We start from the raw sequence: 23,568 nt of genomic DNA, 5'->3' as shown, positions 1-23,568 counted from the left end.
AAAAATTTCAAAGTTCTTGCGCATATCAGGCATTTTATTTCCTTGAATGATGGCGACAAAGTGGTGAGTATCAAACTGTGCCGACAGTCACTGCTTTTCTCTGCATGTTTGTAATTCAGGTCACAGGTCATAGGATTTGCGAATTATGATGAAGTTAGGGGTTATTTGCAACTAATTTGAATGCCGTCAGCCTACCGGGTCACTAGTCACTCGAGGCACCGGTGTGCTGCTTTTACATGTACCAAAACAGGTATATGGTAATATCTCGGTGATCCCATCTGCAAACTCCTTTAAAGAGGTCGATAAGAAGCATTAGTGCAGTACAAACACTGGAACGAAATGTACATTGATCACAAACAGATAGCATAAGGTAGGTACATCATGGTATGAGTACAACTGATTGCCGGTGACATCGAATCAAGTTAGATAATCGAGAGTAGAATGGCTGGGATTCGTGAGAGGGCAGTGGATTTGCAACGGCATTGAATCTCGTGAAGTTCCCTCGGGTGGAGGCCGAGGTCGAGCAGTACCTGGCAGTATGGGTGTCTACTGCTCGACCTTCGATCGATGCGGATTTTAGCTGATGCTCGAACTATAGAGGTAGCACAAAGGTGCTTCAACCATGGATGGACGTAATAAAAAAAAACGATTGATGAATGGCGTGGTTTGGGATGTATCGATTCTATTCATCACGACATCAGTATACTGAGCCTCATCGGCAATGCTGGGCACTTTCCGTATAATATTAGACCTCACACCAGAGTCAAGGAGTCAGATCGCTCCTCGACCTCTGCTGTACTTTGTACGAGTTGGCATCAATATTGCAAAATAGATCCAGGGACGAGAGATTCTATTGCTATTGCTGGAACCAGTCAATTTCTTGTAGGTGATCGATGTGAAAAATTTCCTCATGATATTGTACAGCTGTCTATCATCAGTATAGAAATTTTAGTCACCAGGGACCAAAAAAACTAAAACCGTGTACATGTGACTTCTTCTAGCACGATCCTTTCATTGCAGTCACTTCTTACCTTATGTTGCTCTCAGTGGTGTCAGTTGAACCATTCACTGCAATTTGGCCCTAAGTTAAACTAAATTAAAACCTAAATTGCCAAATTTTGCAGTTTCAAACAAACAAAAATTGCATTCTTATGAAATAAAACTTTGTTGCCACAGGTAACAGTTTGTTGGTTGAAGATGTATATGATAATGATGTATATAAGATACCAGTGATGATAATGATAAATGATAAAATAATCATCAACAGCAGCAGTATGCATGCACCATCATCATCATAGCAGTCATAGTAGCACTTAACAAGACTAAACAACACATTTTTCAAAGCAATATTTCTTATCAAAGATGACATAAAAACCCCCTCATACTATATATTCTCAAAAAGCAGAGAATCTTAAGTTTAGTATCGAAGCAATATTTTACTCAAAGGATTAAGAGGTAAGTATTTAGTGTAGAAAACCTCAATTTTAGTATTGATGATAAAAATTGGTTTAAGTCAAAAACTTGATACTAACTTTAAATAATTTAATATCTCATTTGAAACTAGAATATATGTAGAAAAAAGGACAATTTTATTTTACACTATGTATTCTCATTCTAAAATGGCAGGGGTTGAAAGACTGACACTAAGAAAGTGATTAAAAATCATGATCAGCAAAATTGAAATGGCTCTTATTCAAAATGTAAGAACTTTAATGCCAAACAAAATAGTAATTTTGTTATTTATTATTGAAAGAACTTAATGTGCAAATTTCACAAAATTTGACCAAGCCTGAGTCGAGCAATTTTTTTTTTCAAAATGATGAAAACTGACCAAAAAAAGCCAGGAAATCGGGTGATTTGCATAAATTTGCATAAATTTTCACTTTTTACAAACCAATAGTCTAATGTTTGGTTTACAAATATGTGAAAATTGAGTAATTTTTGCAAAAAAAAATAATCTAAGCAAACTGCACTGTGTTATGTACAACACCACGTTAAATTCTTTATTCAATCACCACTATTAATATTATTACTATTATTATTATCCTTATATTTCATAGCATCTTTCAGCTTTAGGGATAATATAAAGCCCGAGTACGAGGGCTCTTCTGGTATATAAAGTCCAACCCAACGATAAAATGTCGAGGCCGCAGGCCAAGACATTTTATCGTAGGGTTTGACTTTATATACCAGAAGAGCCTGAGTACGAGGGTTTTATCCGACTTAAAAACTATCTCCCCTAACTGATATATTTTCGTTTTCAATGTGTTTACGTCAACCGTCCCCTTTGTCAATGTTACATGTTTAGGATATGAATTAGAACTTTTATTTGTGAAATAGCCTTCAAATGTAATGGAACATCCTATAAATGCCTAGGGCACATTATATAAATGCCTAGGGCACAGCGGATTTTGTTTTGCAGCTGGTTTCCGCTGTGTTACCAAATTTGAATATTAAACATACCAGATGTCTACAGAATATGACATGTTCACTTTTGATTGGACAGTACTTTACTACGGCGCTGTCATTCGTTTCTGGAATTTGGTGACCAAGGCTTTACTAGTAAATAAAACACCCTGAATTGAGCACTCTGATTGGTCAATCAACGGTAGATAGTTTTTAGGGATAATACAAAACGTCTGAAATTATATAAAGTCATGATGGTCAGCTAGGCTTCACACTCTGAGTTTACAATCTTGCCCTATATCGGTGTTGGTGCAGCACTACCTGAAAGTAATTCAAACAATTCATTTCTTTATTATAACCTATAACCTTGACCTGGCCACATGCTCAGATTTTCAAAACCTTGACCATTTTTTGTATAGTTTGTACAGAGCTACTTGAGATTATTTCCAACAGTTCCTTTCTTTTTTATTACCTGTAACCTTGACCCAACCACCAAAAAAGGAGGCAATATACAAGTGCACAAATGACAGTATGAACAGTTCTGACACTTTAACCTTGAATTTAATAAAAATCGGACCATTAGCATTTTTTTAATTCAGAAAATTTCTTTGATCAAAAGGCAAATTGGGAAAAATCATCACATATCCTGAACACCTTCTATCAGTTCACTCCTATCCATGACTTTGTTGTTTTAACATTTATGCATGAAGTCATTTAGAAGTGGAGTCTCTGTGGTCATCTGTAATGGTATGTTGTCAGATGACCAGAGTGTGTCACTCAGGACAAAGTCCAAAAGTTTATGCCTGCTCTCCTGGTCTCAACAATGTATCTATAGCATTCTTTCATAACTGACTGTCTAAAGTATTTATAAATGGGTGACATATTGCGATCACAGATTTTTCATCGTAACCAATGTCTGTATGATTTCTCCAAAATATTTCTTTCATTTCCGTACAAGCAGTTTCTTTAAAAAAATATGTCATGAGCTACCGTTCTTCTGTTGTTTTTCATTCCTTTCCAATTACCTCTGAACTCTGTCTTGGTTCGTTGTCTCTTTACTGTGCGGAAATGTTCGTTGTCACAACATGCTACATGTATTTGAAATTGTTGCTGCAGTGAGGAGTGATATCATTGCTATCATTTAGCAATTCAGTTAAATTTCACTTGATAATTAAGTGATTCTCACATCCATATTATTAGAAGTTGAGTTATAAACACTGGTTGAACAAGAACATGTCAATTCCAAATGAAAGAAATAGATTGTGATTTGAACTGTATTAGTCTTTGTGTGCATCAATTGAAAATAACACAGATTTACCAGAACACCATCTAGTGTCAAGAATATTACAATATTTCTATCAGGAAGCATATCGTAAACCACGGTGCCCCTACATCAGTATGGAAGAAGTGTGCCTAACTCACATACTGATCCAGTCTCTGATATTGACAATGACATGTACATACTGCATGAAAGCATACTATCCTATGCTATGGGATTTCAATTGTAAAATCAATTTGTTGCTACAACCAATAGTTTATATAGCAATGTTGAACAGATCTTGAAACAATTTAACTTGGACCAAGCAATGAAAACACAGGTTTTGTTCAAGGGATGAACCTGATGTTTACAGGTTAATAGCTGCACAACCAACAAATACCACACTGTGTGCCTTTGAATAAAAGCTCAGTGTCTTGATATTCATGAAATTGATTGTTGCATAATCAGCCCGCCGAGTTGTGGCTGCTATTGATATCCACAATGTGTGAAACCTTCAATGATGTGAAACCTAACCAGCACAAATCCTCTTTTGTGTTTATACCGACAGGGCATATCGAAAGCGTCATTTACAACTGCCACGAATAGAGACAAACCATCCATCAACATCAATAAAAAAGAGTCAAACCCTGAAAATGTTCACCTAATATTTGACCATGTGTTGTACATTTCAATTTAGATAGTTCAAAATGACACATTAGCTTTAATAAGCTGTGACTTTGCAATAAACCTCAATGACCTCATAATATGTACGGTATGTACACAAATTTCCAATTTGCTTTACGTAGTTTGCAGGTAGCACGTTTCCATCGCTGAAAAAAACATTCTATTTGACAGATCTATTGAGTTTAGTTTCAGTTTACTTTCCACCTGTTTATTTGCATTGATGCCAAAGTTGACTTGTGCCTGATTTTTTTCCAAATTGTTAGATTTCTTGGTTTCAAATTTTGCATGCACTGGAAATATAGCTCACATACAGAGTCAGAATATCTGATGCAGTTTACCTGATAAAGAAATAGTGTCTGAGTGAAATTGGACCTGAGTTTCATAATTGAAAGGGAAGGACTTTAGTGTCCTATTCTTTGTTTGTATGTTGTTAACCTGATTTTATTGAAATGAAAGTCACAGTTATTTCAGTGTTACTGGTCCTTATTGGTGGGTGTGCACAACCCAGTTTAGCTCAGCCACAAACAAAATCCAAAAAGCCAAATTTTGTGTTGTTGATGGTTGATGATCTTGGAATGGGTGATGTCGGCTGCTATGGCAACGACACTATCCGTACACCAAATATGGACTCCATCGCTAAGCAGGGTGTCAAATTGAGCCAGCATGTTGTACCAGCTCCTCTCTGCACACCAAGTCGAGCTGCCTTCATTACTGGTAGACATCCCATCAGATCTGGTAAGAAACAACTTTCATGAGTTGATCCTGCAGTGTTCTCACTTCCAAAGAAACATCATTCATGTAAACTTTCTCAGGATGTCATTTAATTTTTCTCACACCACCTCATAAGTACAACTTTTTAGCCCTATTAGCTGTGTTAAGGATGACACCACATACTGACCAATCAGTATAGCAAACATTCATCAAATTCAAATTCTATTTTGCCACTTGAACAGCGCCCTCATCAGTGGGCTCTGGAACAAACAGGCTGTCTTTAAAAAGTAACTTCTTAAAAACAATAAAATTGAAAGCAGAATTGGCAAATGAATACCAGATGGTCAGTGTATAGGATTAATTTGTATCATATTCACTTTGTACAGAAATGTTCAAATTTTTATTTGAAGCTATACATTGGCAACCATATTTCAATAGGTGCACCCCAAACAATTTTCTACATGTACATGCATGGAGATTTACTCATACATGTCTTTTACAAGTGGAACATACACAAACCTCTTGGTAGCTTCAAAAGCATGACACAACTTCTGTTTGAAATTCAAAGGAAGGTCTCGTGTGCTACACAAGATATTTTAAATGCTGACATTATGGAATATATCTACAAAGAAAATTGGCTTGAATGGATGTTTGAATCGAATGCATGCTGTGGTTTGCTATTATTGTAAAAGCATGCTCATTCTATCATTGTTGACAGACAAGTGTCGTGTCCTTGAGCCACTGTTGCAAGGGTCTCTTTATTAATGCATAATGAGTGCCTGGCAACTGTGGTCATGGTAAGTTCACTTTTCCATCATCAGGAATGCTGGCATATGGTCGTCTTCGAATGGTGCCATTTCTTGCTGCAACTGCAGGACTGCCATCCAATGAGACAACGTTTGCTGAGAGTTTGAAAGATGTCGGATATAGGACAGCATTGATAGGTATGATATTTTTGATCACTAGTTTTCAGACGACACATGTACAGGTGCCTTGGCCCTCCTTTCTACACATTTAGGGAAAGTAATACATTTTCCCAAGACAGCAACAATGGCCTTTTTAGCTCCCATAGCCATATGTATATATATGGCAATGGAAGCTATTCTTATAGGCTAGGGAAATGTCTGTATGTCTGTATGTCTGTATGTCTGTATGTCTGTCCGTCAACATCAAAAACTCCAAAACCGCTGCACATTTCATCCTGATATTTGGTGTGTACATGGATGATGGGCTGTAGATGAGATTTTGTTCAAATGAAGTTGTCATTGCCAAAAATATGCAAATTAAGTGAAAAATGTAAAAACAGTCAAAATTGAAAATCTCAATAACCACTGAGCAGATTACGTGAAAATTAGCATGTAAGTACTTTGGGCTGACCTGAAATAATTGTGCTTATTTTGATTTTTTGATATTGTTGAAAATATACAAATTAGTGCCAAAAAAGGCGTTTTTGGTAAAAAATCTCCTTCTTCATAACCGCTGGTCAGACAGCTTTGATATTTGGTATACAGGTCCCTATGGATAACCCAACTTGGATTTGTTCAAATTGTGATGAAATATGCAAATCTGTATTTTTAAGGAATTTTTTTGTCATTTTTGGTCAAAAATTTATTTCATCAAAACGCTTGTCTGACAGCTTTGATATTTGGTATACAGGTCCCTAGGGATAACCCAATTTGGATTTGTTCAAATTGTGATGAAATATGCAAATCTGTATTTTTTAAGGAATTTTTTGTCATTTTTGGTCAAAAATTTATTTCATCAAAACCGCTCGTCTGACAGCTTTGATATTTGGTATACAGGTTCCTACAGATAAATTAAATATGATATATAGAATATATGATGAAATCTGCAATTTTGTATTTTTTGTGCAATTTTTGACATTTTTGGTCCAAAAATGTGTTTCTCAAAAACTACTTGTCTGATGCCTTTGATATTTGGTATACAGGTTCGTGGGGGTTCTCAGTGTGATATAGTGAAATTCGATGAAATCTTCAATTTTGTATTTTTGGGTCAATTTTTGCCGTTTTTGGTCAAAATATTTGTTTCTCAAAAGTTACTCATGTGATAGCTTTGATATTTGGTATACATTTTTATATATAATTATGATGAAATCATCAATTTTGTATTTTTGCAGCTAATTTTGCCATTTTAGGTCAGGCCATCCTGAAATGAGCTATCAAAGATCTCAACCTTCTTCATCAATACATATGTCACAAAAAGTTGCTCTCTACATAACACAGCAGAGCTCTGTCGACTATTTGGTCGCTTGATTTTTCAAAGCCGCTGGTCAGACAGCTTTAATATTTGGTTAACAGGTCCCTAGGATGACCTTAGTGGGATGATTTCATACAGTCAGGAAATACTTAATTTTGTATCCATGTCTATAGTAGCTTCAGGGACATTGGCCCTATGTTTAAGATAATGTTGTGATTCAGTATTAAAGCATTTGAAATGGTAAACTGTATTTGGTGTTGAAATGCGGTAAAAATAATGAGAAAACATAGCTGAGGTGATTTCAGCAGGTTGGTTTCCAACAAATATATTCAAAGTTTTTTTCAATGTTAAAGAGTGATGGAGGGGGGGGGGGGGGGGGGGGGGGTCCTGGCAGATTTTGAAAAAAATCCAAACAAATGTCAATAAAAAAATCAGCCACAGAAGGTGTGTCAAAAGAAAAGGTGAGATAGTGGGAAAAAAAGAATGTACAGTGTATCAGATAAAAAAGATGTTCCTCATCAATCTTCCAGACAACCCCCTTTTATCAAATGGTACACCCCTGATGTATTTTTGTGTGCCATTAAACATGCAGTGTATTTTAGTTTAAGATGTCAATCAAGTTAGGTAAGGATTTGAAAGGAATAGTCAAGTTCACCACAGTTTAACTTTATCTCTTGTGTCATCATCCTTGTGTAATTGGTTAAGTTTGTAAGTTGCTCCAGATGTGGATGTACCAGCTGTTCTGGAAGAAAAACAATGTTTACTTTTCCCTATAGGGTTTCTGAGTTAATGATTGCATGTTGAAATCTCTCCATGTATCTGGTGCATGGGCAAAATGTAATATTGGTTGCATGTTATGTATTTCAGTCTATGTCAATATTGTAAATGAAAAATCAAGAACAGTTTGCTGTGTGCTTGTAAAAGGTAACATGTATGTCAATACATATTAAAACTGCCTTGCAGTTTGATTGTCTTAAAAATTATCACAGAATTAGAAAACGAAAGAAACTAATCAAATTGCTGTAACATATTCATCCTCAGTGTCTGTAGGCCTATACTTAACTATTTTATCATTACATTCAGCTTTTTGTTATATCTTTATCGCTCTCCATGGGCCAAGGCACACTTGGGGTCAATGTCATCACTCTGTGCCAGTCTCTGAATGTCAGTCTGTCTGTATTTAGGCCCATGTTTCATACAATTGGTGGTTTGTTTTGATAACTTTATTTGGTATATAGGGATAACCTAGCAATACAATTTTTTTGACAATATGTGACATGACTTCGGTGACCTTTGACCTCAAATATACATATTTGTCCATAACTCAGTAACCACAAGTGCTACACCCTTCATGTATGGTATGATGGGACACCTTATGATGCCACATATTGTACCTCATTAATTATGTGCATATCTAATTTGAGCAAGCCAATAGAGCCAGAGGTCTGATTTTTGATATATAGGGATAACTATAGGAGAGAATTTTTTTTGACAAAATGTAATGTGACCTCGGTACCCTTTGACCTCAAATATACATATTTGTCAATAACTCAGTAACCACAAGTGCTACACCCTTCATATCTGGTATGATTGGACACCTTATGATGCCACATATTGTAGCTCATTAATTATGCACATATCTCATTCTGAGCAAGCCAATAGAGCTGGATGTCTGATTTTGGTATAAAGGGATAACTATAGTAGAGAATTTTTTTGACTAAATGTCATGTGACCTTGATGACCTTTTACCTAAAATATATGTTTATGTCAATAAATAAGTAACCACAAGTGCTATGTCTTTTGTATTTAGTAGGATGGGAGACCTTATGACAACACACGCTTTACCTCATTAATTGTGCACACATCTAATTCTGGGCAAGTGAATAGAGCTAGAGGTCTGATTTTTTGGCATATAGGGATTAATTAGCAATATAATTTTTTTTTCAAAATGTCATGTAACCTCAATGACCTTTGACCTTGATTATACATATATATGCATATCTCAATAACCACAAGTTCTATACCCTCCAATTTTGATAGGATATTAGACCTTAAGATGTCACATCTTGTACCTCATTTATTATGCGCATATGTATTTCTTGGCTGTCCAATACTGCTAGAGGTCTGATCTTTTTTCCCGATTTAGAACCATAACTTAGACATGCCTCATGTGTTTCAAATTGGGAACAACGACATAGACCTATTTGCCCATAGATCTCAACATATACACTCCAGTGATACTTCTTAATGACCACATTTCCCTGCCCCATCAAGACTAATAATCCTATACAAGTGGGGACTGTCATTGTCAATGACTTGTTTAGTTAATGGTTGTATCACAGTATTCGATATTTCTAATTCTGTATTTTTTCCGTTTTATGTTCTGAATAATTACATTAAACATATTTCACTGTCTCCAGTACATTACATTTAAGTATTTTCACTTCATGCACTTTATCCCTTTCACACATGTTCAAATATCTGACCAGAGAACAAACACTAAATAGTCCAGGATGGGAGCTACAGTGTCATTGACGCTATTTTTATATTTTGCCCTCACTTCATTTACATCTCCTGTATGGTGTGCTAGGGTTCAACCATGGATTGAAGGTGGCTTTTGGAAATGCTTTGATACTTTCTCCAGGATTTACAATCAGGTTCATCATAATTGGTTAAAGTTAGCTTTGATAGAGAAAGCTGGTCTTATAATGAGGTTCATCATAATTGGTTAAAGTTAGCTTTGATAGAGAAAGCTGGTCTTATAATCAGGTTCATCATAATTGGTTAAAGTTAGCTTTGATAGAGAAAGCTGGTCATACTGACTTTGCTTATAATTAGAGTCTTATCAAAAAGTATCCCTGAGCAGGCAGAATTTTACCTATTCAACCAACACAGGTCTACATTCACTACTGAAAACATTGGTCTTAGCAAAACCAGGTGGCAAAAAATTCAGGAAATAGTATACCTAAATGTAGGAGTAGGGGCAAAGATATCTGCTACATATTTATTTCCTGAAAATCATGACTTTGTGATTTAAACATTGAATGCATGTTTCTAGCATTCAATCCAACATCACTTTCTTACATCCCTTCGCTAACTATACAACATGGCTGGTGTATAACCTAGCTCAGTTAGCTGGCATAGCCACATTGGCCTCTCTGGCAACACCAGCTCCCCAAGCCAGCTATGCCAGCTTATGCTATGCCAGGTTACACCAGCTGTAGTGTGTGTGGCCAGCAAGTGGCTGTGAAAGAGTCTAACTGTCTAAAAATGTGTTGTCTAGTAGACGTGACAGTTATTAGGACTTAATTATGCATTATGAAGTTTACAAACAAAATTTTAGAAGAATCACTCGAAATTATTTCTATATTGCATGCATAGTTTCTCTGACAATAGTTTTCGGTTTCTTTACTCTGTATCAATTTGATTTCATTCAGGAAAATGGCACATGGGTATGCACTGCAGTCATTCCAAAGACTACTGCCACCACCCGCTCCAACAGGGCTTTGACTACTTCTACGGACTGCCCCTGACAAATCTGCGAGACTGTGGTGAAGATACGAGTCGCAGCGTTGTCACAGCATGGTGCCCTGTTTTCTATGAAAATATTGGCTGGTCTGTCATCTTGACTGTCTCCTTCATCTTTGTGCTACTCAAATTAGGATTTGTGAAAAAGCGGGGCTTCATCACTTTGATTGTAGCGTCGTTCATTTTCTTCGCACTGCCCATCATCATTACAAAAGGAGTCCGAGTGATGAATTGTGTTCTAATGAGGAATTATGAAGTTGTTGAACAACCCATTCAACTGGAAAATGTAACGCTGAGGCTTACAAAGGAAGCAACGCAATTTATCGAGCAAAGCCAAAGCGAGCCATTTGTCTTGTTCATGTCCTATGTCAAAGTGCACACTGCTCTGTTTTCGTCAGCAAAATTTAAGGGAATAAGTCGGCATGGTCGTATGGGGATAATATTGAAGAAGCCGACTGGAGCGTTGGGGAAATATTGTCTACTTTGGAGAAATTGGGTCTGAAAGAGAACACATTTGTGTACCTGACATCAGACAATGGCGGCCATCTTGAAGAACTTGGTTCAGACGGTCAGAGAGAAGGGGGCCATAATGGCATTTTCAGAGGTAAGTCTACTAATACTATCAAAAGGGCAATATAAACTTCCAGGACATTTTCAGAAACCTTTTGGCATGAACCAAGGGGATTCATATCTATATCTATCTATCTATCTATCTATCTACCGTATATATGTGTGTGTGTGTATAAATAAATAGATATTGTGTCACAGTACTATACATATTAGTGTTGTTTTTGAACTATTGGTCTACCCGGTACAAATACCCTGTTATGCAATTTTGTCTTCTTTCTACCTCTATTACCCCATATTACCCCATTCACTAAGACAAAGTTAAGCAGCATTACATTGACATAACTTTTATGTTGGTGTTATAAAAAACTCTCTGAACACTCGACATCTGACCAATTTTGTCATTTGAGAAATTTGAGTCGGCCAAGATTTCTGTGTGTGAACACGTTATATTGGGCCTTGTCCCAGATGATTGCCAGGTTTGATGATAGACCTTTTATTAGAGTCTAAACTGAGAGACCCACCTATTATCTATGTTGTTATTATAAACCGCCAAGTACTGATTGTTTTTCCACCACCAATTCCGGCCCATACACATAGTAAAGATATGCATAAGTTGTCTCCAATCAATGGTTGAAATAGTCAGTGGCAGTCATATTGGCCCTTTTTGTGTGTAAAATGCATACAATAAGCATGGACAGGACAAACATCTTGATGTTAATCTTGATGTTATTGAAGCTCGCTATTTTGAACTTTGAAAGGTCAGAGGTCACTTACAGCTGAAGTTGTGCTGGCGTATTATTTCATCGCGATCATAACGGAAACTAAATTTTATAGGCCATGGGCCGGTGCTACATCGGACCAATTTAGCCCTTGCCAAATTTGCCTGTGTGAATCAGAAGTATACAAAGAATAATTAGTGCGTCAGTGGAAATTTGCACAAGAGTGACTGAGACAGACATTTATTTTACTCTGTGTGATGATAATCAATTTCTCAATACGACACATGAACCTTCCACAGGAGGAAAAGCCCAGGTTTGGGAAGGAGGCTTGCGGGTACCAACGTTAGCCATGTATCCGGGAGTCATTCCTGCAAACACAGAAGTGTCAGAGCCGACCAGCGTCATGGATGTCTTTCCTACGGTACTGAAGCTTGCCGGTGCACCTCTACCATCGGACAGAATCATCGATGGACGGGACTTGATGCCAATCATGACAAAACAAGTCTCTGTATCAGAACATGAATTCATGTTTCACTACTGCGGAATTTATTTGCATGCGGTGAGATACAGACCAAGGAAAGGTTAGTTTACAAGAGAAGGTGGACACACCTGAAGAACTCCAGGCCGAGCCCTCATTGTGAAAATGATAAGTTTCTTAGGGGGCCTCCTGTAAATAATTGAAGAAAAGGTACCCCCTTAGATTATGTTCATTTGTAAAATTGTTAAGTGTTGGCCCACACTCCATCATCGGCCAAAAATCAAATTGTTAGAAAGTTATCATTTAGCTAGATAAATTAATCCATTTATAGTAATTTTGGTAGAGTGTACATTTATACCCACCGATTTCATCAGATAGTTTTAATGTACAAATACACTATCTGATACAAATACAAAACAAAAAAGGTCATCAAATGTAATTTTGGGTTAAAACTGATGTCTACAGCTTCAAATGGGTCTGTCATTTTGGTTAAAAGCGTTTTCAAGTTCACATTTGGTCTGTTGAGCAGTCATTGACCAGACAATATATTTCAGTTGTTTTCCCAAGTGCCAACAATCAACATTTACTTGTGAATGGTAACATGCATGGCCTTTGTATCTGTTGTCAAACTAATTCGTGCATACCTCAGTATGATATGAATTTATTTGTTTCCATCTCTAGGAGGCAGCACATACAAAATATACTATGTGACTCCAAACTGGACTCCCGGTACTGAAGGATGTTTTGATGAATTCGTGTGTCAGTGTTGGGCCCCTCACGTTACCCATCATGACCAACCCTTGGTGTATGATTTGACCATTGACCCTGCCGAGAGAAACCAGCTAGGTCATGGTGACCCAAGATATCAGGAGGTTGTGAAGGTAGTTGGACAAGCTGTTCAAGACCACCTAGCTGCGCGGGAAGAGGTGCCAGTTCAGTATGAATACATTAATCTACTGTGGTATCCATGGCTACAACCCTGTTGTAATTTCCCTCTGTGCTATTGCAAGGAAGAAGAAAATATTACTGAATATCTGTAGTCTGCTACCCTTACATTTCGCAATATGTGTAGTTTTAAATATTTTTTCTGCTTTTTTATTAACATTTTACATTTCATCAGATGAAATGTTTTTAGATGAATTTATGAAGAGGATCTGATACTCTTACATTTCACAATAAATGTGAAAGCTGGTTATAAATATTTCTTCCCACTTTTATTAACTTTGCATTTTCATAAAATGAAATGTTTTGAGGTGAATTTATGTGTGGATTTCAAAATCCAATTTCTATTTAAATTTGAGGTAAATTTTGGATATTCAGGTTTGTTAGGGAAGGTGCTTGTCAAGCAAGTCAATTTTTGTTAGATTTAAAAATCAGATTAGTTGACGACTATAACGACCATGCTGTGTATCTCTTGACCACGGTCACTCTTTGTGCTCTAACACAAAATATCACAACACTCTATTTGTAGTTTTGCAGAGTTGAAAGATCCCTTCAATTTATACATAGTTTTGATGATGAAAACACTGTGCATTAATCTGCAATAAATATCCTAAGTTTTCACATCATAGTTTTGCAGAACACCAAAGACAGTCAAGATAAGTTTGTAAAGTGTGTGCAATGACTGCTTGAAATAGTCTCTGATGCAATGGTGATGTTTGTGTTCGTTGAGTTACTGATCCTTGCCAAATTTTCAAACGGCATTTCATGCTTTTTTTCCAAAAATGTGATGAACATCAAGCACATCTCTAGTGTTGTAATGTTTTGCTTTAAATATCAGTCTCATGATAATGCGTTTTATCATTCTTTGCTCACTAGTCATGTCATATATTGTATTGTAACCTCTTTTGAAAATCTTTGAAGTGTCTAACTTAACAAATAGTTGTATGTATGAAGTATGTACATGCTCACCCCATAAATCATAAAAAGTGTTACCTACCAGTCATCAATTAGAATCTGAAAGTGAAATGTTTCATGGGCCGTCATTAGTAGACCAATCACAGATTGTGTATAGCTTCTTTTTAAGGAACAAACACTGAGTGTGACTCAGAATGCAAAATTAATGCAAAAAGACTTCATGAGTAGCTATGTGGGAACTTTTACTTATTATGGCAGCTTCAACTAAGTTGATTTGGAGGGGAAAGGGAGGAGTATATCAAGGTGTTATTACAAATCTCAATACAGGAGGGACTGTGGTATTATTATTATGATTATTATTAATGGTGTGCTTGACCATGATTATAGTTACAGAAGAAAATTATGGAATAACAGAAAGATTCAAACATGGTTTTGCACCATAAATGTACTGTTGTCAAAATGTGCAAATGAAGACAGAGACAGCTCTGCAAACGAAAGAATAACTGAACATACAGCGTAGCTGTTCAGAAAACTATCTTTGTACTGCCATACTGTGAGCCGGATTGTCGTCCAATGAGAGTGTCATTTACAGTGCCAGGTGATAACCAATAATGCAAGTTCAGTTTTGAACGAGAAACAAACATACAAAATACCAATGATTTGATTTTATTACGTATTTTAGCATTCCAGTGTGCAATAACTAAAAATCACAATTCAGGGATTGTTTTAGAATTGTTACAACTGTATAGTTTTTACAAAGTTGTTTAAGACTATCGCAAAGTCTGCTTGCCGAAAGCACCTATGTAAGCAAACTAACCTCTGGCAAAGTTAACCATCTAATATGTCCTCCCGTTGAATGGAATGGCAAACCCAGCAGTATGTGCCACTAACTTTTCCTGCTTCATTTGCATGTTGTTGGCATGACGCTGAATATCTGGCAGCTATTAAAATGTGAAGTGCAATCTCACTGCTGAAATAAGAGATGCAAAAATTTCAGATACTAGTGTATACACTGATATATACAGTGTTTACAAATATATACATAAAATATTCTCTGCTCTGTCTTATACAGTACCGTCAAGTGTTTGCAGAGTGTAAGTCGGGAAAAAGCAAAAAAATCTTGAACCTTTTAGTCTCAAGTACCTAGAAGAATTTGAAGCTTAAAAATGTAACAGAAATTGAAAAGCTAGCTGCCTTATGCTTGGCTGCTATTGCTTTGATAGAAAACTTTAAAGGTTCAGTAACTGTCACTTATGAAAATAATTTTCAGGTTTTCCTTGCAGTTTCTAGGTATATTCTACAGCATATTGGAATACCCAGTACTCAGCATGTCAACATTAACTGTATGTGTGTGCCCTACATCGTTTTGATAATCAAATTCAGGTTTGAGCTTGACTTCAGTTGTCGACAATAACGACGCATGTCGCACACTGGTACACCGCATTGACAAAGCAAATAGCAGCCGGTATTTCAAAATGCTGTAGGGAATAAATTAAGAAACTAGTTGATTCATGTACCAAACAAAAATTCTGAAAATAAATTGTATCAAAATGACAGTTATTGTAGCTTTAAAAGGCACATAGTGACTTTGTCCAAGTGTAAAGCATGTATTTAGAATCATAACATAGAAATGTACCAGCTGCTTTTTTGAACTAACACTTTTGAAAGTACATTGTTGTACAGAACAATGAAATATGTGTTGATAGTAAATCATAGCATTGTGGTCAACAGTTGCAGTGGAGTATATTTGATTGATAGTATGTAATTTTCATTGACAGATAGGCTCAGGGATATCTTAGAACCTGTCTATATTTTTTGAAATTGTATATTTTTCAAAACTTGATTGAGTACAACTTTTCATATATCGTAATGTTTTAAATTCTCAATGGGGCATTTGCAACACCTGATGAATGCTTGTAAGTTTATCTGAATTTCATATAAAAAAGTTTGTCATACGTACAATTGATGGGTGCAGGTGTTTAAAATTTTAATATTTTTTGAAACCTTGATGTTGCGAGTTTTATCCATTAACAGCAATATTCGAAGTTAACTGTATGTAACTGAAGTTGAAATATTTTGATATTGACACTGTAGTTGGGCATTATATTGGTGTGCAAGTAGCTATTTAGTAACAAACCTGTAACTGCGAACAGCAGTATTACCTTTGCTGACCATTCTTCTATCAAAAAGGTATTCGTATCTGTCATGTGGGATGCCCCCTGTGTGACATCCCCTACTCAACAAGCCGCCAATCAATAGAAATGTGCCACCTGTTTGAAAAATAGAACACGTCAACTATAACTGGCAAAGATATTACAGTGTCCCCTGTCAGTTTACCCATAGTATACCAAAGAGACCGTGGAAACACTAAGCAAGACAGTGTGCGCCTCAAAACTGAACATGTGAAACTTTGGCTCAAAAATTTCCTGGAAGAAACGACAAACTGTTCTCTCCCATACAGGTGTAACAGAGGGCAAACCTGGGTCTTACTAATATTTGAAATTCAAAATTGCCACCATTAACTGCAATTCCATAAGGGATGCTCTATATACAGCTGTTCAATCTGTAGGGAAAATGAAATTTTCAATTTTTATGAAAAGCAACACAATGAAACCTCCACTTGCTCCATGGGGTTCAAAATGAGGGCATACCAGTAGCAGCCTAGAAAACTACAGTGAAAATTTCAGTGTCCAGTGCCTCGTGGTGCATTCTACTTTGATATTAATATCCATTTATGAAAACTCGCCCATCCTTGTAAAAACAATGGAATTATGATGGAATGGTACGTGTCACTCCATTTTAAGGGCAATAATGGGTTTTTCATTTTTACAGTTAATGCATCTTTTGACACAGGTGATTTCAAAATCAGCAATATTGCATGATTTATGATTTATCTTTATTGATGAATGAATCAAAGTATTTGTTCTGACTGACTGTGCTAGCTGTTCACTCAGCTGCCCTGACCGATGTAATACAGTGCTATGGACTATATTGATATGAATACTTCAGTACAGCTTGCTGTTACTGCTACTGGTATTTACGATGTGACAGTGACATTTTAAAAGTATCCATTTTACAAGGTGTCAAGTGACAAACAGAAGATTTTTCTTGTGGAGTTTCCATGCAATAAGCACAGTTTGCCATATCTTGCACATTTTTTGTCGAGTAACCTCTTGAAAAAGACAGTGTTGTAGCTCACTCATTACAGGTAAATGTGTGATGTACATTTTACTGACTTTGTTGTATGATCAGCTTGTTTTTGTGGGAAATAATTCAATAAAGATTTCATAAATGTGTGGGCAAATTTCATGTCAACTACTGAATGCTATTTAAATGCACCCCAAAATGCATGCTTCCAGGTTTCTGGAACAAAATTTCAAGACATTGAAATTACTGTGTTGCCATAGTGTCAGAAAGAGCTGATAAAAGATAATCTAGCATGTGCTTTGCACATGCCAGATTAATTTGTTTTGTGAAACGATCCAATATGGCTGCCATGCGGCCATTTTGCTACGATTTTTTCATTTACAAAGCCATAACTCAGACATGTATCAAGTGAGTTTATTCAAAGTTGGTACAAGGACATCGACCAATGTCATAGATATGCACGTCGATTTGTTTTGTGATACGATCCAATATGGCTGCCAGGCGGCCATTTTATTACAATTTTTTCATGTACAGAGCCATAACTCAGGCATATCTCAACCGATTTTCATTCAAAGTTGGTACAAGGACATTGACCTATGTCATACATATGTACATCGATTTGTTTTGTGATACGATCCAATATGGCCGCTAGGCAGCCATTTTATTACAATGTTTTCATGTCTAGAGCCATAATACTCAGACATGTATCAAGCGAATTTATTCAAAGTTGGTACAAGGAGATTGACTAATGTCATAGATATGCATGTCAATTTGTTATGTGATACGATCCAATATGGCTGCCGTGCGGCCATTTTGTTACGATTTTTTCATGTACAGAGCCATAATACTCAGGCATATCTCAACCGATTTTATTCAAACTTAGTACTAGGACATTGACCTATGTCATACATATGCACATTGATTTGTTTTGTGATACAATCCAATATGGCCGCCGTGTGGCCATTTTTTTTTTTTTCTGATTTTTTTCATGTCCGGAACCATAACTCAGACATGTATCAAGCGAATTTATTCAAAGTTGGTACAAGGACATTGTATTATTTATACATATGTATGTCGTTTGGTTTGCCGAGATGGTCCAATATGGCCACATGTTAGCAATTTTGTTATGGTTGTTTCATGTCCAGAGCCAGACTCTGGCAAGTCTCAACTGATCTTATCCAAAGTTGGTCAACATGGATATTGACTTATGTCATACATATACGCATTGATTTTTTAAACAGTAAGATCAAATATTGCTGCATGGCGGTGATTTTGTTACAATTTTCTAATGTACAGAGCCATAACTCAGACATATTTCCACCAGTATCATTCAAAGTTGGTACAAGGACATTGACCTATTTCATACATATGCTCGTCAATTTGTTTCACGTCATGTAGCAGTAACATGTCAATTATTGAAATTTTGTAATTAGGCTGATATGTCAGGAAATACTGCACCAAATTTCATGAAAATTTGTATAGATGTTAAGCTCACATTGCTTTTACATTGAAAAAGACATTTACCAGTGTCATTTTAATTAATTTGTAATTGCATATGTAATGAACTTTCCTAATTAGAGTGATATAGCCACAAATTAATACAACGTCAAATTTGATGAAACTTGATACAGATGTTGATCTCATAGTGTTGTAAATACCGCATCAAACTTTATGAAATATGGTACCAGTGATAATCTGTTAAGTGTTAGGATTGTATGCAAAAATGTTTTGCAACATCCTGTTGATTAATTCCTAGTTGACTCATTTTATGAACTTTAGGATGGTGGCCTACATATGTTTTATGTTTTCATCACCATGGAACTCATTCTTGGCCATTGAGAGCCATCTGTATCAAAGTATTTTTATCACAGACCTAATTAATGAAGAGGACTCTATCCTCTCTGAGGACATGTAATCAAAGTACCCATTAACAAGTTGGGACTGTGTCATCAACGATGACTTGTCTTTTTAAATTTATGAGTACCATATGGTTTATGATAGAAAAAAGTAATAAAAAATAGGTCAAATAATGTTATTGAAAGATTAGGGAAATATGTGGTTTCCATACTTGTCAATATGCAAAACCAAGCAATGATCAAGCCCTGAAAGTTGCTAGAAGATCATCCAAAATTTTGAAGAAGAAAATTTATCTCCTACTGGTCATTATCCAGCAAATACCAATCCTCTCGCCCTTGTTTTTTTTGCTAATGAGGCAATGTTATTCTGAAACCTCAATTGCACTGCCAATGCAAAACTGTCAAATAAGTCAAAAGGCAGCCAACTATTTGAAAAACTTTTGCAGTGATTGCTGCCATGCTGGTATATTAAGCAATGAAGAACATAATTACTTAGGGGCCCAAGCCCATGCTTCGGGATATATTCTTCTTGTTGCTCTTCCACTTCTTCTTCCGTAACTTTTTTACTCACCTATAACCTAAAAACTGCTTGACGTTAACTTCTATGATTTGGAGGGGTGATAGAGACAAATGAGTACTCATGCATATTACCCTACATTCTGATTGGTCACATGACCTGGTGGCCATATTGGATTTTCCAAAAATCTAAAAATGGCTTCTCTTGAGGACCTAGGCATTTAGTTTTTCTGAATTTTTTGAAAAGCAAGCATGACCTCAGGTGTTGTAATTTGCAAATTAAATCCCATGCTGTCATGTGGTTTGGCCATCATATTGGATTTTCAAAAAATACCAATCTTCAAAAATCTTTTTCTCCAGAACCAACATACTGATTTAACTGGAATTTTACCCTAATATCACCCTTAGTGTGAGCACTTTTAAATTTGTTAAAGGTATTTGGATTGGTCACGTAGTATGGCCGCTATATTGGATTTTGCAAAATTCCAATTTCATGTTAAAAATCTCCTTCTCCCGAACCAACACATTGATCAAAGTGAAATTTTACATGTATCACCCTTAGTGTGTTTGTTAAAGGCATTTGGATCGGTCTCATGGTTTGGCTGCCATCCGGATTTAATCTTTAAAAATCTTCTACTCCACAACCAACCCACTGATTGAACTTAAATTTCACTTGTATCACCTTTAGTGTGAGCACTTTCAAGGTTGTTGAATGCATTGGATTGGTCATGTGGTTAATGGCCGCCGTATTGGATTTTGCAAAAACCCCAACATCTAAAAATCTTCTTCTCAAGAACCAACGAACTGATTGAACCAAACTTTTACTCATATCATCCACAGTGTGAGCGCTTTCAAGTTTGTTAAAGGCATTTGGATTGGTTATGTGGTTCGCAGCCATATTTGTTTTCACGAAAATATCAAGTCAGCAACACTTGTGATCACTGATTTATAGGCATATATGTGAAATCGAGGTCCGTGAATGTCATCCTTGTCATGTGACATTTTGTTAAAAAGCATTGCTTCCATACTTCTCCCTTTGTAGCAAAAATCAGACCCCTGGCTCTATTGACTATCCCAGAATTAAGTATGTGCATAATTAATGAGGTGGAGAATGTGCTACAATATTTCCCCATCCTACCAAACATGGAGGCACTAACACTTTTGCTGGCATATTCATGAAAGTGAGGTCAAAGATCATTCGGTCACGTGATATTTTGTCAAAATACTGTACATCCATATTCATCCCTGTGTACAAAAAATCAGACCTCTATCAGCTAGCCGAGAATTAGGTGTGTGCATAATTAATGAAGTAAATAATGCTGAAAGTGTCAGAGGTCAAGGGTAACCCTAAAATTTAGGTGCAAATTTCCGTCCAATACTGGTCATTTTTCAATAGACACCAGCTGTATTGCATCCTCATACATGCAAGAATAAGACATGGCAGGCTTAGCTGAAGAGGTATAGGCAAGTCAAAGGTCAGAAAATTCTCAAAATAATAGTTTGAAAACGTTTTCACTAAAAACATGGGCAGTGACTTTGAAATTCAGCACATAGGGACCTTGGGCCATGATCTACAAAGTGGATAGCAGACCAAACTGAACACTGGCGCTCAACTCTGTATAAATGCTAAGTAATGAAAGTGTGATATGATTTTATGCATGTTGAATACAAACAATAGATGCAGGTTACTATAAAAAATAAAAATGAATTCAAGAAGACTTAGGCTGCATTCACAAACACTTCTGGAGGGGGAGGCGGGAGATTTCAGAGGGGGAGGGGCGGCTTGAAAAAATTTAAAACAAATTGCCAGGGGGGATCTGAAAAAATTGACATTGCAAAGGTTGGACTTGAAAATTTATTGAATATTAAATTTCTTTCCAAATACCGTCTGGCACTTTATTGCCTGCCAAATTCAATTTTTATGCACCCTTCAGGTGCAAGCTTTAGGGTATTTTAAAGCCTCACTAGCTGTAACTCTTGAAATTTGGTAACCTCAAAATATCTTCCTGTTCTCCTGTGTGCCATACTGTTGATTGTTGATGGTTTAAATTTTGTCACACTCAGATTTTTTCATTTTGCATGCTATACTGACAATATGATTGTGAGTTGTAAACTTGATATTTCAACATAGAGAGAATTAGCAACTGTATACAGCAAAGTCTGATTTGGAAACTTCAAATAAATTTAATGCATATGTCAACATTGTCAATTTAAATTAAACTCTCTAAGGTCCATTTGTAGGACATGCACAAATTAAACTCTCTAAGGTCCATTTGTAGGACATATGCACAAGGTGGCAGTTCAGCCTAGTCAACACACTTGAAGCTGTAGCTGGTACACTGTCAGCAAAGGTTCAACGTGTATATGTCGACTGTAAACAAAGTAGCCTGGCTCACTGGTGACTGAGAGATGAATGCAGGTAGAAGGAGGCAACAGTTCAACAGAAACAACATTTTTATTAAGGTCGAGTGCATATTCACACTTTCAATTTTTTACAGTACTTTTATGGCCTACCATTTGTGAGGCTTATTTGAAAGCTCTTGGAGTAAGAAATATAGTGTTTTGAAAATCAGAAAGTGTATTTTTCACTATAGAGTTAACACAGGGATGGCGGCCATTTTGAATTTCAGATATCAGTAAATGTCAGGTAACTACTTCTCTAGTTCAAGCTTGCGCACCGCGACTCTTGATGTTTATTTTAGATTTGGTAAGAGAATGGTTGAAAGTTTCATTGAGACAAGTTTGAGCTAAAGTTTAAATCTTTCACTTTCAAGGCATATACTACCTTAATGTTACTTTTCAATTGTAGACTTGCCTTTCATGGATGTAATTTCTTTCTGTAATTACTTTGTACAAGAATATTTTTTTCAGAGAAAACATACGGATATCAAAACTGGATTGACGGGATTAAAATACCTTAACAAAAGAATGTCTGCTCAAGTTTGACAAGTAAGAGAGGTGTATAGAATGCAAACAGTATTGAAAAATGTGATACCTGATGAACATGTGTGGCTTTTGCAGAGACATACTATCTGATGTCAATAGACTATGTCAACACTGAGCGGTGACTGTGAACTGTTTTATACATGTAGGCCCCCTAAATGTCAGCAAATTAAAGCATAGAGAGAGAGAGAGAGAGAGAGAGAGAGAGAGAGAGAGAGAACCTTGAAAGTAAGGTGAATCGAAACAATTTTAAACAAGATTTTTGTCAAATCTTACATATTATCAAGTTTAAAGTAAATTCATTGAAACTCGGTGTTTGCTGTGTTTACGTCCATCTATTGAAATATTCCATATGTTCAGATCATAGTGTTTTCATCGTTGAAACCTTTATTGATCTCTTGACGTCATTCTTAAAGCAAGTCTCTTGTCGAATCTCAATTTTGCACACCATGTCATACTATAGAAGCCTTGAAAGCTCTTGTCGTAATACAGACAAACTGATGATGGAAAGATCACCTTTCCTGAAAATCTCAGTTATGATTGCAAACCATGATTGTCAAGTAAGCAGATCTCATCATCTCCATCCACATAACACGCTATATTAGCTAATTATGAAGTTTTTTATCAAATAAATATTGATACAACTGTAGGTCAATTCTGAGAATAAAATCAATTGTC

The 23,568-nt window shown here is 36.2% G+C and overlaps 2 protein-coding genes across 2 annotated transcripts; both read left to right on the top strand.

Annotated features, from left to right (window-relative positions):
- The first annotated feature begins 163 nt into the window (after positions 1–163).
- Positions 164–17,732, top strand: LOC139150098 (steryl-sulfatase-like). Its single transcript, XM_070722257.1, has 6 exons — positions 164–370; positions 4,233–5,083; positions 5,881–6,003; positions 10,714–11,408; positions 12,393–12,674; positions 13,253–17,732. The coding sequence occupies exons 2-4, from the start codon at positions 4,798–4,800 to the stop codon at positions 11,304–11,306; spliced, it is 1,002 nt and encodes a 333-aa protein (XP_070578358.1). The 5' UTR covers positions 164–370; positions 4,233–4,797; the 3' UTR covers positions 11,307–11,408; positions 12,393–12,674; positions 13,253–17,732.
- On the top strand, positions 12,443–13,611 carry LOC139148811 (steryl-sulfatase-like). Its single transcript, XM_070720242.1, has 2 exons — positions 12,443–12,674; positions 13,253–13,611. Exons 1-2 carry the CDS (start codon positions 12,443–12,445, stop codon positions 13,609–13,611), a joined length of 591 nt encoding a protein of 196 aa, XP_070576343.1.
- Positions 17,733–23,568: the final 5,836 nt, after the last annotated feature.

The sequence above is a fragment of the Ptychodera flava genome, chromosome 14 (assembly GCF_041260155.1).
Source record: "Ptychodera flava strain L36383 chromosome 14, AS_Pfla_20210202, whole genome shotgun sequence".
In the NCBI taxonomy this organism is placed as follows: Eukaryota; Metazoa; Hemichordata; class Enteropneusta; family Ptychoderidae; genus Ptychodera; species Ptychodera flava.
This window is presented reverse-complemented; position numbering and strand designations above follow the sequence as displayed.